General features: G+C 29.4%; 1 protein-coding gene across 2 annotated transcripts; it reads right to left on the minus strand.

Annotated features, from left to right (window-relative positions):
* Positions 1-2,926: 2,926 nt before the first annotated feature.
* LOC149483573 (G protein-coupled receptor Mth2-like) lies at positions 2,927-14,742 on the minus strand. 2 transcript variants are annotated; one of them, XR_016316502.1, is made up of 9 exons: positions 14,300-14,742; positions 9,421-9,595; positions 8,533-8,712; positions 7,999-8,077; positions 6,147-6,334; positions 5,755-5,926; positions 5,193-5,375; positions 3,764-4,920; positions 2,927-3,733 (listed from the first exon to the last, which is right to left on the minus strand). XR_016316502.1 is itself a non-coding variant. In XM_089702674.1 (8 exons), the coding sequence occupies exons 1-8, from the start codon at positions 14,666-14,668 to the stop codon at positions 4,761-4,763; spliced, it is 1,506 nt and encodes a 501-aa protein (XP_089558800.1). In that variant the 5' UTR covers positions 14,669-14,742; the 3' UTR covers positions 2,927-4,760. The 2 variants fall into 2 exon arrangements, 1 of the variants encoding a protein (XP_089558800.1); XM_089702674.1 differs by having other exon boundaries at positions 2,927-4,920.

A 14,742-nucleotide genomic window follows, 5' to 3' on the forward strand; every position in this document is an offset into this window, starting at 1 on the left:
AATGTAAGTTCTTGTGAGAATGATTTTGTTTGATACAATAAAGTGTACTTTGCTGTTTAATATTTGTTTTATTTTGTGTGTAAGATAATATTGGATTGGCATAATGATGAACAATTAAATTACTTGAAAATATTTTTTATTTAAAATTTTACGTCTAAGTACCTATTTATTATAATAATTCAATTACAGACCTCAGTAGTGAAATTCCTAATCATTAAAATGTGCACTTTCTTGTTAAATTCTTACCGATAAAAACAGTTTCCGTGTCGGTATTTCTGCGAGTGTCAAAAATAATTCAGTACCTAAATTGAGGCATATTTGTAATTTTTAAGTACTTAACTCGAAACAGGATGAACGCAACTTCACTGTCTTTCTAACTTTTTATCTCAAACGTCGTTAACCTCATTCACTTCACTCAGAAATTGTTGAAATAATTGTTACATTTTTTTTTGTTTAGAATTGAAACAATTCAATGAAAATAAACAAAATCAATTTTTTTGGTGGTGATAACGTGCGTCTTTCGTGTCAAATTAAGAGTCCGTATCGAATTTAGAGTGATTTTTACTTGTTTCTGTAATTCTTTAGAAGCTCGTTTAACAAAACTAAATTAGTAACAATGTGTGATGATATCTTAAATTAAAGATTCATTCAATATCTAAAATACGTTCGAGACAATTTATTGATATTCATTGTCCAGTGTGTTTAATAGCCAATAACCTAAGGCGTGTTTCAATTTTTTCCATGCGGGACGTTCGTGTCTTTGTGTTTGACACGGAATTTAATAGAAGAAGTTTTCTTATAAAATATACTACAGTAAAGACACTGAGACATCCTAAAATATATTCGAGGCAATTTATGTACTTTTATTGAAAAATTCAAAGAACATCTAAGTTAAAATACTTTGATGAAATTTTATGCGTATATGGCGTCGAATTTCTAGTTCTTACAACAGAGTTAAAAAAAATAAAAAATACACACTAAATGATAGGTTAATGCTTAAAAATTTGCAATAAAAAAAATACATCTTATCTAATATCTAATATATATTATAAAGGCGAAAGTTTGTAAGGATGTATGGATGTATGGATGTTTGTTAATCTTTCACGTAAAAACTACTGAACCGATTACAATGAAATTTAGCACACATATAGAGGGTAACTTGGATTAACACATAGGATAGTTTTTATCCCGGAAATCCCACGGGAACGGGAACTATGCGGGTTTTCCTTTGCAAACGCGGGCGAAGCCGCGGGCGGAAATCTAGTATTATATGTTTTATGAAAGAAATGGAATAATTTAAAGTTCTCAAGAATTTTCGATTATATACGGGAGCGTAAACGTTGTTACGGCAGATCTATATAATTGAATATTCTAGAGAATTTTAAATTAAACCATTACTTTCATATAACATAGTAGTTAGTTTTTTTAAACGAGCTCCTAAAGAATTAAAGAAACAAGTCAAAATCACTCTTAAAATCGATACGGCCTCTTAAAAAAGTAGCGGATATTTTAATAAGAAATAAAACTTATTTTATTTTTAATTCGATTATAAGTTATACCAACGATTCGTTGTTCGTTATATCCTCGTTAGATTAAGTATTATGACTCAGTAGTTATTACGGCGGTTAAGTGGAAACTGGTTGTTATTAATTTTTTTTAAGATAAACTTAATATTAAATATAGAATTTTAGATTATCCTTATCTATTCTCAGTAAATGCAGGCAAAATAACACAAGGAAAATAACTTTTAATCCTTTATTTCGTTGATTTCACGACGCTTTAATAATATAGGTGAGTATAGGTACTGTTTCAAATTCCTAAGATATGTAAACTACGTAGCGTTTTCAAGCAATCGACGCCGTGAATAAAATAACAGGTTAAAATGACGTCAAGAGTCCTTGGGCTTGGTCTTAACACCCCCAACTCTCGTCATTTGAAACAAGTTTTATAACAAGACGTCATGATAAACCTTAAAAACATCAATGGATGTATGACGTAGGCTAAAGGCTTATAATATAATTATTTTACCGTATTAATCTATACTAATATGATACTAATATTATAAAGCTGAACAGTTTGTTTGTTTCTTTGTTTGAACGCGCTAATCTCGGGAACTACTGGTCCGATTTGAAAAATTCTTTCAGTGTTAAATAGCTCATTATCGAGTATATATCATCACGCTACGACCAACAGGAGTGGAGCCACGGGGGTGAACCGCGCGGAGCAGCTAGTAATAAATAAAATATTGGAAAGCCAGCGAATGACGACTTTTTTATGGAGAGTGGGGTGTAAAGAAACGTCTAACGATGCATTAATATCAAACGAGCGAATGCTTATTCTAACCCCACTATGTTAAATTATTTTATTGTAAGCGTGCAGCATTCTTTCGTTGTTCTTAGTGCGTTCGAATATATTCTATGCAATGTTTAATACTGAATAAAACTGAATACAATTAGTTTTCGTTAACACTTTCGTTACCTACAAGAATGCTCTTGCTCTAGCTCTAGCTCTATGTTCGTTTGATGTAAATGAAAATGTAATTCTGAAAAGTGAAAAATGTAATTCTGTATTGTAATAATATTAAGGATATGGAATTATATTTTATTTATATTTATTCATATCTTTGTCGTAAAAACAATAATCTAGGTACCTACTACAAATTATTTAAAAGTTTCATATAAATATTTATAGTTATTTATATATAGATTATATACATCTAAATTCCTGATAAAACCGTGTAGAGTTATCCTTACCTCCTACTAATTTATTAAAAAGATTACAAAAAAGGCAATTTATAGTATTTTTATAAAAACATTGCACAGGCTGAAAATAAAGTTCCTAAAAAAGGTTTAAATTCTATAATAGGCAAAATAAAACAAAACTTTATAAACTTTTAACTTTATTCCTACTATTACTACTATTAAACTTTATTCCTCTATTTATTTATTGATACCCTTATTGATACATTCCTTAATAACAACTGTCATTTTAACACTAGGATATTTGGAAAAATCATAGCCAATACAATTATTTTCTAAATATGAACGAAATAAACAAAAAGCCCTTAATCTTAAATAATATGCAAATTGTAAAACCTACTATAATATGCACTATCCTAATCCAACTATTTACATAAAGCTTTTTAATACCTTTAAATAACCTAAAAGAAAATAAGATGCTACTAAGATACACGGTAGAGTACATCTACTTAATACACTGTTACTTAAAAATTATAATATTGATTTAAGAGTAACTATGTCAAATATGTATTACTTTTAATTTGTCACTGGGCATAGAAATCAGAGGAATAAAACAAGTTACTAATTTTAAAACAGCTTGAGTTATCTCAATTGTTCAGCAAATCATTACCAAATTGGTAGGTATTACATTTTTTTATACGTGGAATATACCTACATAATTATACTAAATACATTTTCATAAGCGGGGCATTAAATAATCAATTATCAAAGTATATAAAGAATTATAGAGTCTTCGGCTAAAAAAGAACAAATTACGATTATTTTTCTGACCGTTTCATAAATGTAAAAACCGCGACTTCCACAATGTGTAGATTTTCATTCAATTGTACTTTCTGCTGAAAGCAACACAACTTATAATGTACAGAAAACTAAAACTGGTTACATAATCTAATATTATTTTTATGCATAGTCTGTGGAACATGAAGCCAGAAATATAAAAAAGCAGATATCGCCGTTTCTACAGATTTAAACATCTCAACGTCGCAACACTTACATTTATACACATAATAATTATTTTGTTCCTCTACATGTTCAGCTATTCGATATAAAAAACATTACGAAGGAATGTAGCTTAGTTAGTATTTACTAATATTTGACGTAGACGTACCAAAGATTCCTAAATATATCATGAAAGAACTCCACAAGATCATACTAATCTTTTAATTTTTGTCAGGCGCTAATTAAACTGCATACTTTTAGAATAAGTTATTGGTAAAATTCTCTGAATAAACTTTCGCAGAACCTTATCACAATCTCTATCTGCAATGACGTCACTGTTTATTTATTATATGGTACATTATATTAAAAAACTACTCATATTATATTTTGTGAACACAATATTTGGCAGAATGAACGCAATAATAACAATTTTGTTTGTAATTAATGCAATATAAAATTGCGCCAATTAAATTTTGAAATAGGTTTATAATATGTATTTTGATAGTTATTTAAAATTTTAACTTCAAAATTCGTATATTTTATTGTTTATTAGTTGTACATTCAAAAAATTAGATTTTATTAAGCACAAGTGAACTCATAATCAAAAAATACAAGAATCAGTAATATATACGCAGGTTTCAACCAGCCATTTTGTATAATGTTGTAAACAATATTTAAAATATGCATTATTGATCAAAACTCCTACGACTTCGGTATGTGCGTATTTTTACTGACGCAAGCGCATCTACCTGCGTCCAACATAAGCTCATATACAATATCTTGGCATCTAATTAACATACTTACTTTACTGGTTTTACTTTTAGGTATAATATTAGACATATTTTTTTCCTTCTTGGTGACATAGATTAACCAGTTACAAAAATCAATGTATCAATTATTGAATTTGAATTTATACTGTACTCTATCAGACTATATTCATAATAAATTATAATATGCTATTGGTAAACATCAGAAATTGTACCAATTAAATATATATTGCGTATTTCTTTGGTTTTCTTCTCCCTTAGAAAAGTGTTTCTCTCTCAATGTCCATTGAACTTGTTAAATTTCAAATGTAGGTTTTTGTTCAAAAGACCGCTTCCTTTCGCCTTTAGGGTTCACACAAACACTGGGCGGTGCCTCTTGACTTAAATTTGATTCCAATGTGAAGCTAGAAGTAAGAGATCTCTTCGGCAGGTTATATTGCCGCATTCCTTTGAATCTGAAATAAATTATTAATTGGTTTGCATTATATAAACTTTTTGTGTAGTTCTTAATATTATGTCGATCATGTATGGACATAATATTACGGAATTTTTTAATTATTTATTTATCAATTATCAATTATTATATGACTATGCGAAATTGTAACCTAAATTTACGAGGAATATTACAAAATTAATTTATAAATTTATAATCCACTCTATAATTAAATTAAAATTAATGACAGAGCTTTTTTCCTTCTATCTCAAATAAGAACATTTCACCACTTACCTGATCAATAATTTATTGTAGATAGACCTCTTGCATATGAAAATCAAGAATATAATGACTCCAATAAGGAGATTATAAGTGTCAGAAAAAATCCAAATGTTTAGTTCTGGAGAAAAGGAGCTGATTACTTCGAGAATCCAGTTAATTCCCATTATAACTGATAACTTTATATATACCATAAATCTGAAATATAATATGTAAATTATAAATATTTTCAACAAGTTGACAAGCTTTGAAATTTTTTTTAAACATTCAATTTATTATATTAATGATTATTTCATTTTAAAACATGCAAAATAATAAGTAAATGTCTATTTTAAAAAATAATAAGTAAAACTAGAGATGCGAAAGCAGTATACATGAATAAGATTAAATATAGAGAATTTAATTAATTATAGAGATTTTTTTCCCTGGGATCAAATATATTATATAAACTGATGTTATTGAGTATTGAGAATTTTTAGCTCCCGATGTAGAGCCACTATATTTATTTGCGTTTGGTCTAAAATATGTGCTGATGAGACCAAATGTGCTAAAAATATTATAGATGTTTAAAAATTACCTCTGTTTTTGTGTACGATGCGCAGCAGGGTTGCCAGCAGCTTCCGAGTTAAGGACCCTGGCGGTACCTCTACTTAGACGCCATATATTGAACGCAGTTAACAGATAAAACATCCAGTTGCATAGAATCAATATCAGCATTGGAATGTATAAGTATACGAACTGTTGACCACCTTTGAAAAAAGAGTATAACAATGATATCAATAGAATACATTAACCTAACTGGACAAATGATTTTAATGTGTTGGTAAATATGTGTTTTTTTCCTTCCTTCAAATTATCAAATTTTCAGTTTCTTTGAAATTTTATTTGCTACAATGGAGACAACGTCTTTCTTCAACCTTTTGTCCATATAAATAAAAAAATGTACCTATAAAATTTATAATTAATTACCATTAATAAAACATCCAAAAGCGGGTACATTCGGTTGAACGAACCACGGCATATCTTTGAGATCAGCGGCATTGATCAGCACAAATCCAATTGACATGGACAGAGGTACTCCCCAAGCATACAGACAGTACATACAAAACTTGAATTTTTCGCCTTTTCTGTGTATGGGCCGCGCTTTAGCGTAACCTCTGTTAACAATTTATTAGTCAAATACATTACGATATTATTACAATCTTTCTGAAAATATATTTTTATATCTGCAGTGCTTTTATCTTCTTACTTCATTCAGAGGAACAAAAGCTCAAGTTTTACGTAAATAAATAAAAGTAAAATGCCAAAGCGATGGCAACACTTCCCTTCTGGCAACCATCGTGGTTATAAAAGTTTAAGCTATTGTTATTCCCATTTAAAAATTAGGATTTGTTTCACAATATTCCTTATCAATTAATTTGAAAGTAGGAGCACAAAATAGTGACTAATGTCGCGCTGAGATAAAAAGGTTCCCACACCCAGGGTTGGCCCCATGTCAAGGTTCTGTTACAATTAGCCATACAAATGATTATTTTTCTGGGAACTTTTGTGGGTGTCACTATCTGCAATAACGTTTTCGGCGGGAGGTTTAATATGTTAATTGTGATTCATGTTAATATGTCTTTAAAAAAAACTACTTAAAACACGATGGTTCATCATCTTACAGGCGGTAAATTTGACACTTCTAAACATATAAAAAAGTATATGTAACTAGATTTTGTTTCTGAGATTAAGATGAGATTAGTTCTGAGCAGAGTAGTGAATATCATTTTAAATTTGTTTACTATTTAAATAATACCTACTGATTTAAAATTGATTTAAAACCAAGTGACGATTATTTTTAAATTTTAAACCAACGATATGTAATATAATAAGCTGTTGTTTTATGGAATTGTAAACTATTTTTATTTACACTAGCCCGGATAAAACACAACAAATTTATTTGGGTCGGTGACTTAGGTTGTTGGATTATTGCACGCCTCATAAGCGAAGCGTTGAGGTGGGTACTACCACAGACTAATAATAATATACTACGTATACAAGTACTACTGTCACTTCGCGCAAAACATCTGATTTTTCAAACTTAAAATGTCTTTATGTATCATACATTGCACTTGTAAGATAATACATATACACACATATTAAGAAAAAACACTATTTTTAACATTCATGATATTTTTGATGTCATTTTTGTTATTTAAACTAGTTAAAAAACAGTTTAAAAAAGTTCTGTCTTGGACGTCCGTGTGTCTGTATGTGCAGAGGATTTTCTTGTTAACACGATAGCGACCGAAATACTTTACTAATCGAGTCTTTTTTTTTCTCTTACGCTTGAGTATGCTCAGGAATAGAACCCTTTCATTTTTCAGGGTCTGATTCAATGTGGTTTAATTGTTATTAAATAAACAAAAATAATAATTAAAAAATAATTATTAAAAAAAAATTATGAGGCGTGCACTTTTGGATTTTCCAAATTATTTTCCTCTTCTGTGGTAAGGACATCATCCAAGGTCTATTTATGTTTAATTTTATTACTCTACATTCAATGTGTATAAAAATGCTATAGGTACTTGCAAGTTGTAAAAATGCTAATATGTATACCTTTTTTTTAATTTGCCATCCGAATAATCGAAAATCCAGAAAAAAGACTAATAAAGAAAAACAGTTCTTGTATTCATTGCACAATTTTTTTGAAAATCCTTAGTGCTCGCCTATAACGGAAAATATGAAAAAAAAAAAATTGTCTAATCCTTGCACTTGGTAAAGTGGGTTGATAATATTATTATGATAGTTAATATATTTTGATAAAACTAAAACTTACCGAAACGTCCACCAAATATCAAACGACATAACATTCATCCACGTGAATGCAGACAGGAAAAAGAAGTAAATGAAAGTAGCTGAAAAACCCAAGGAAATTATATTAATAAATTAATGATAATAATAGCATGAAATAACATTATAATTAATATATTTCATTTGAATCCGTTTTCAAATATCTCCATTTATTAGAGATATTCTAAAGTCCAGTCTTTTTATTAAGATTTAATATAAGGGTGGAATTTAGTTTAAAATTTAATAGAAGGGATTTAGTAGCTTTATGTATAAGTTTCATTAATTAATTCATTTTAATTTTTAATTCGAATTAAACACATCCTATACGGTTTCAATCATTTTTTTTATTGGTAATAGGGAAGCGCTTGACCACAGTCTCGCCTGATGTTAAGCTGAGATGTGGTCTAAGACGGAACGCGCTTCCCTAGAAGGTACCTGTTCACTCTACGCTTGATTTCTCTTAGTTCAACTAATATTTTATTTTTAAAAATAGGTATAGAACTAAATAAGAAATACATACTTATTACAATACAATCGGTTTCTCTCAGTGTTCTCAAGTTTATTACGGTAAGAGACACAAAGGCTCCCATGAGGCTTATTACATAGGCCATGAGCACCATACCGCCGATGTTTCGCAATTCCGGGAGTACACAGTATACCAAGAATAGAAGAAATAGGAATATTGATGATATAATGAGACCTGAAATTAAATAAATATTATATAATTAATATAAATGATTTTCAAGAAGTTCTTTCAACTGTGATAGGCTAGAGGTTGACTTTTACGTGCTTTTACGTTGTTTTGGTTTTGATTTCTTTAACTTTTAATTACTAAAATAAAATAAACTATTTCTGGATATATAGCGTTGAAAACAATGCAAATCTTTTACTATGTTTAAGTATCTAGGTGATAATAAAATAAGTATAAAATATTTAGATCATGACGCAACAGTTAGGATTGAACGCACCATTGCTAATATGCCCAAACAATAATTTTGTTTATTTATTTTCTTTTTAATATTTATAATAATAATTTGTTATACTTTATGGACTTCGTGTACTCCTAACAATCGTTTTTATTCGTTATTTATTGACTGATCGTTAATGTATCGCGCCATAAATACTGGATTGATTGCAATGAAATTTATGAACCAAAATTAGGGAAGGTAATTATTAAGGCATGCAAAAGTTTCTTCATTGCCCATATTTTTACATAAACAATAAGTATAAAATTATAAAAAAAATATGACTAAGTTTTCATGTCAGTGTAAATACGTGTAGATATAGGCATAACTTATTTATTTTTAACTCTTAGTTTAATTTCGTTTTATTGCTTGATTAAAATTATTGCACTCTTATGTGCATAAACAAAGAAATCAATAAAATAAATCATAAAAGTACTAATTACCTGAAGTCTGATAATATGTTTTATAAGCGGGAGGTTGATACTCATCTTCAAGAATTCCCCAGAATTGTATTGTCGATATATTATTCTTAATTCCATAATCTACACAGAAATTGTCTTTATTAAGTATCCTCCATCTTTTGTAAGCATTGGGTGACTCTAAATATAGATATCCATCCTGTAAATAAAAATGTTGTTATGAATTAGTATTTATATTGTGTTTATTAGAATTAAAAAAAAAAATCAAAGATTCATCCAAAATATTTTGGACATTTTATTGTTATATGTTTTTAGTTAGCATGTTTTTAAAAAGAAAATATACCTATGGTTCGGTTGGGGCCGTAAACTTCAATCAAAAAGCGGAGGTTTAAGTTCAGACAAAAATATCTGTAAGTATACCGTTGTAAAGATTTCATTACTGCTCTAATCACATGTTTACATGTTTATTCAAACTTTAAGACAATAAATATGAATTTTGGTGTGAATTGGAAAGTTCTGTTATATAGTAGCTTCTAAAAGTATGAGCTGGTTCCTACCCTTACGAGTATAGTCGAGTATAATAAAGATAGTCTTGATTTCCAATCGTCAAGATTGTGCTTTGCTATTAGACCAGTGCCGATAATTTTTGAAACAAAAAAAAAATCGGGAGGGGTCCCACTTCCCGAACTCGGATTGACCGTAATTTATTTTTCCTTACATTTTTATCATATTTTCCTCCGTTTCTAATGGGTTTCATCCTACTGGGATTTTTTATCACTTTTTATTATTTTTAAAGGCTTCTACCCTGGTCTATAATATGTTCGGAATGAAAGTTAGAACTGCCATCTCATAGATATTCAACTTTCATTTATTTAATAGCACTTTCTCTACCGATGACAAGAAAAGGGAAAAATAATAACCAAAGTATTTTCACTGGGGCCCTAAAGATTTGTATTACATCATATAGAATGTTATAGTAGTTTTTCAATTGTCAACGGTTCAGCCTAAAAGAAAAAGTTTAATAGAGTAATGGAAATTATCCACTAAATACGAAATTTGTTCAATATAACTATATTATTATAACTAGATTAATAAGGAAGCTATATTAGTATATAGTTGGTAATGGTATTTAATTGTACATTAAATGGAATAATTTTATCCTGACCACAATATTCCTGCTAATCAATGTTTTGTTATGGTCATGTACCTAGTTGGTCATAAGTGATGGAATAAATTGAGGAGCAAATTATTGGATTGAATACTTATTGAAATAGATTGTTTGATGAAAAATTTACTCAAAAAGGTAGTTAGTATTAAAATATTTGAAACATACAAAAATAAAGCTTTTCCATCGGGTTTATATTTATATGGGTAGTTCTACAAAGTATGGAAGAAAATGAGTCTCATTTCGGCCCACATTTTTTTAAACGTTCTGTTTGCGGAATTCAGTCTAATGACAAGAGTACAACGTCTCTAAACGTATATAGAGCGGAACAGTCAGAATATGTAATAGTTTTCGATTTATGACCATTTTAAGGAAATCAAGCCACAGGAAACTGAGCAGGTCACCAGGAAACTGAGAAAAACAACAAAAATCGGTAGAGATCAACGAGATCAACGTTTATTTATCATGTTTTACATGAATTTGTATTATAAAATAAATTTTTAATGGTACTAGTACCTTTAATAATAACGAACAATAGCTCTATGCTTGGCTTACATACTAATTCTATACTTAAAGAGTCTTGAACAGGAACTCTATTCATCAAATGATCATTGAGCATTAAGAATTAAGTGAAATCTAATTCTAAGTTTAATTCAGTAAAATCTTCTTAAAGATAGTTAACAACATGAAAATAATGAAGTCTGAGACATAATGACACTTCATCCTAGCATTGTACTTAAATCTAGTAAAAATAAATAATAAAAAAGGTAGGTATTAATAGCTTTGGCGGTTGAAATTGATATTTTTTGTTTTATGGTATTCAAATGCTTTATAAATATAAATTTATATTTCTTTTCTTTATATAATATTTATAAAGCATTTGAATGCCATAAAACAAAAAATATCAATTTCAACAAAAAAATAGGTCGTGTTCCACCGTTACAATATTGTATTCACTGAAAAATGTTTCATATTGGTTGAGATGGTTGTTAATCATCTCAATAGATAGCGCGCGGTGTGTCCCTTAGACACATAAAACTGAAAGAATAGAATAAATTCGATTGCTCTGGTGGGTCACGAGTGGCTGAATTGGTCAGGCATCCGCACCGGAATGGCGTGAAAGGATGCGGGTTCGAGTCCCACCTCGTGATCTAATTTTTTCTATTCTTTATAAATCTAAACTTTGGCGGTTTCAATGCTATATTATTTTTATGCTAAATTTTAAAATCACAGTCAGCTGAGCAGTAAGGGCATGTGAACAATATAGAATCGCCTTTAATGCATCCATCATGTGCCCAATTTTTGCATACTAGACACTGGAACCAGTCATTTCCTGTAGTATCTTCGCTGTGAGACCACCACAGATAAGGCACTCACAGTCAGTGTATTTGTTTTCCTTTCCATTTTTTTTCTTTGCCTCTACATTTCTTGGAATTCAATTTTCGCTTCTGTTTCTTTATCGTAGTCTGTCTTTTTTCTTTTTCAGCTGCCAATCTCAGGGGCTCTATTTTAATTTTTCATACCTCAATTTCTAGCTTTTCTTTGGTTTCGCATTTTTTTCTGTACAACAAAATATAATATTTAGTGTTCAAAATACAGTGCAATGCAACCAACTTTATTTTACACTTACATGTGTATAATCATTGTTATTAGACTATTAAAGATTTATTTTTCTACTAAGTCATGACATAAGTTAAGTTGTAGTGTAAACACCTACAGTCAAAATAGTACTAGGAACTGCTAAGATCGGTAAAAGTAATGTTTTATGCTTTTTCCGAAGTTTCTAAAAGATTACGTTCATACTTAAAGATGACCATTACCAATACTAATTATCTGTAGATATTTAATTACGACAGCTACTCAAATGATTTATTTCATTAATTTATACGTAGTTTAATGTTTATAGGTAGAAAGTTTTAAATTATCTTACGCAGAAACAATGTTTTAGTGTGAACTTATCAGGATCCTGGATGGTCCTCAGTATCCTGGCTTTCAATTTGACAGGAACCTGAGACCAGGATCCTGAGAATATCTGTCTTATATTTAAAAAAACATATCAATTTACAATATTTAACCAGAATTAAGCAAAACTAGGCCTTTGCGTCAGTATCTTACGTATCAAAACGCTATATTTCCTAATATTATTTATTAATTACGTAAAAAATATCTTACCAGGATTCTGGGAACTTTACTGATTACGACACCATTTCCCTTACTTACCGCGCCGGGCTGACTGTACTACGCGCTAGGTGTGAATAGCTAGATGATATTCTTTGTCTCTTTCGTACGTCTGATTGACTCAGCTGAATGGCAACATCGCACGACAAAAAACCTAGCTGTTATTTGCTTATTTTACATCGACCAGGATCCTGATATGAAAGCGTGGGGACAAAATGTTGACAATATTTTTTTAATGTTTTTCTGGGAAAATATGATAATAATTATTCTACCTAGCAAGAAAACACAGTTAACTCACCGATTTGGCTTTCAAATTACCTTGATACAGAAAAGTAAATAAATCACGACGAACTTTAAACCAGAATTTGTCCGAGGGACAGTTCAGGATCCTGAGAATTTGACACTTTGAACAAAGATTTAGTGGCATAAATAAATGTTTTTATTAATTATTTTCAGTGACCAACAAGAAGCAGCTTTAAATAACAGTATTCCGTACAAATTAATTACTTTGAAACGTTTTTTTTAGTATAATTTGGCTGAGCCGCTAAAAATTCCTTACTTTGTAGAACTACCCATATACATGAAACAGGAAAACATTAAAAACTAGAATTACGTTTCTATAGGTAAAAAGACTGGAAGAACGATATTTGATTTGTTAGTCATTCAAGCCTAATAGTAGGTTAATAATTATTATCAAAAAATATTAAAGTTATTTCGGGGGCGGTATCTCTACAATCTCTACAAATATTAAAGTTGCATTCTGTTGGTTTGTATCTCTGTATACACTTATTTTCATAATGGATTTTGATATATAGATGAAAGTTACTTTGGAAAATAATAATTAATTAATATATTTGTACTTAGTTATTTAAAAATGTAACAATAATTTCCTTATAAAACCGGGTATAAACCAAAGGCTATCTTTGTCAACAGGAAAGTTTGGGATTGCTCATGTAATAACAATACATCACATATAATGTAAGTAATATAATATTATAATTTATATTTTTATAGAATTTTAACGAAAATATTGAACATCCTTGATGCTTTCAAAAAAAGGATTGCTTTTTATAGCTTTGTTTAAAAATCGACTGGCCGGTTGGCTTGGTTGGTAGTGATCCTGCCTTCGAAGCCAGAAGTCGTGGGTTCGATTCCCATCCAAATATTTGTGTGATGAACATAAATGTTTGCAGTGTGTCTGGGTGTAATTTTATCTATTTGAGTATTTATTTAAATTATATATAAATATAATATATTATGTGTTTTCCATAACACAAAAAAAAACGATAGTGCAAAAGTCGCTTTAGTTTGTCGAAAATATATTTTAAATATATTTCACTTTTTTTCATCTCCATTTTTATTGTTGATAAGAGATAGAATAATATAGTACATTTTATAATATTTAACTAAACTAAATGCATAGAAACTTAATGTTATTAAGTATTTTGCATATAAATCTTAAGTTAATAAAATTAATATTAATTATAGATTTTCACACTTGAACCAACCTTATACCAATATTATAATTAATATACAAACATTAATATGAATTGTACATACCTCGTTTAAATAACTTATGAGCTGCAGGAGATCAAGTTGAGCAGCAAGGGAAAAGAACGTTTCATTTTCGTTAAATAAACCTGGTTTCAAACGAAAAAGATCACCAAGCTGCTTGTTAATTTTTCTCGAATGTTCCTCAGTATCGTACATTTGTACATTTGAAAAATCTAGATTGTAATTCTCATCATTTTCGACACAAGTACTCAAATACCATACTGTTGTATTCACATACTGATTTTTAGAACAACACTTATTGAGACATTTTGTAAATTGACATATATAATTTTCAGAGTTGTCTAGTATAATATCACTGTTGCACAGACATGCCGGGAGGCATATAAAAAAAATAACGCACCAAAATTTGAACATAGCGATTGACGTGTTTGTTGAAACGATTTTTCACTGTAATGGCCGCATAATTCTATACGTTGTAATACATTCAA

The sequence above is a fragment of the Colias philodice genome, chromosome 13 (assembly GCF_061535455.1).
Source record: "Colias philodice isolate Cphi_HAF_F1 chromosome 13, ilColPhil1 Martin Lab GWU primary, whole genome shotgun sequence".
NCBI classification, from domain to species: Eukaryota; Metazoa; Arthropoda; class Insecta; order Lepidoptera; family Pieridae; genus Colias; species Colias philodice.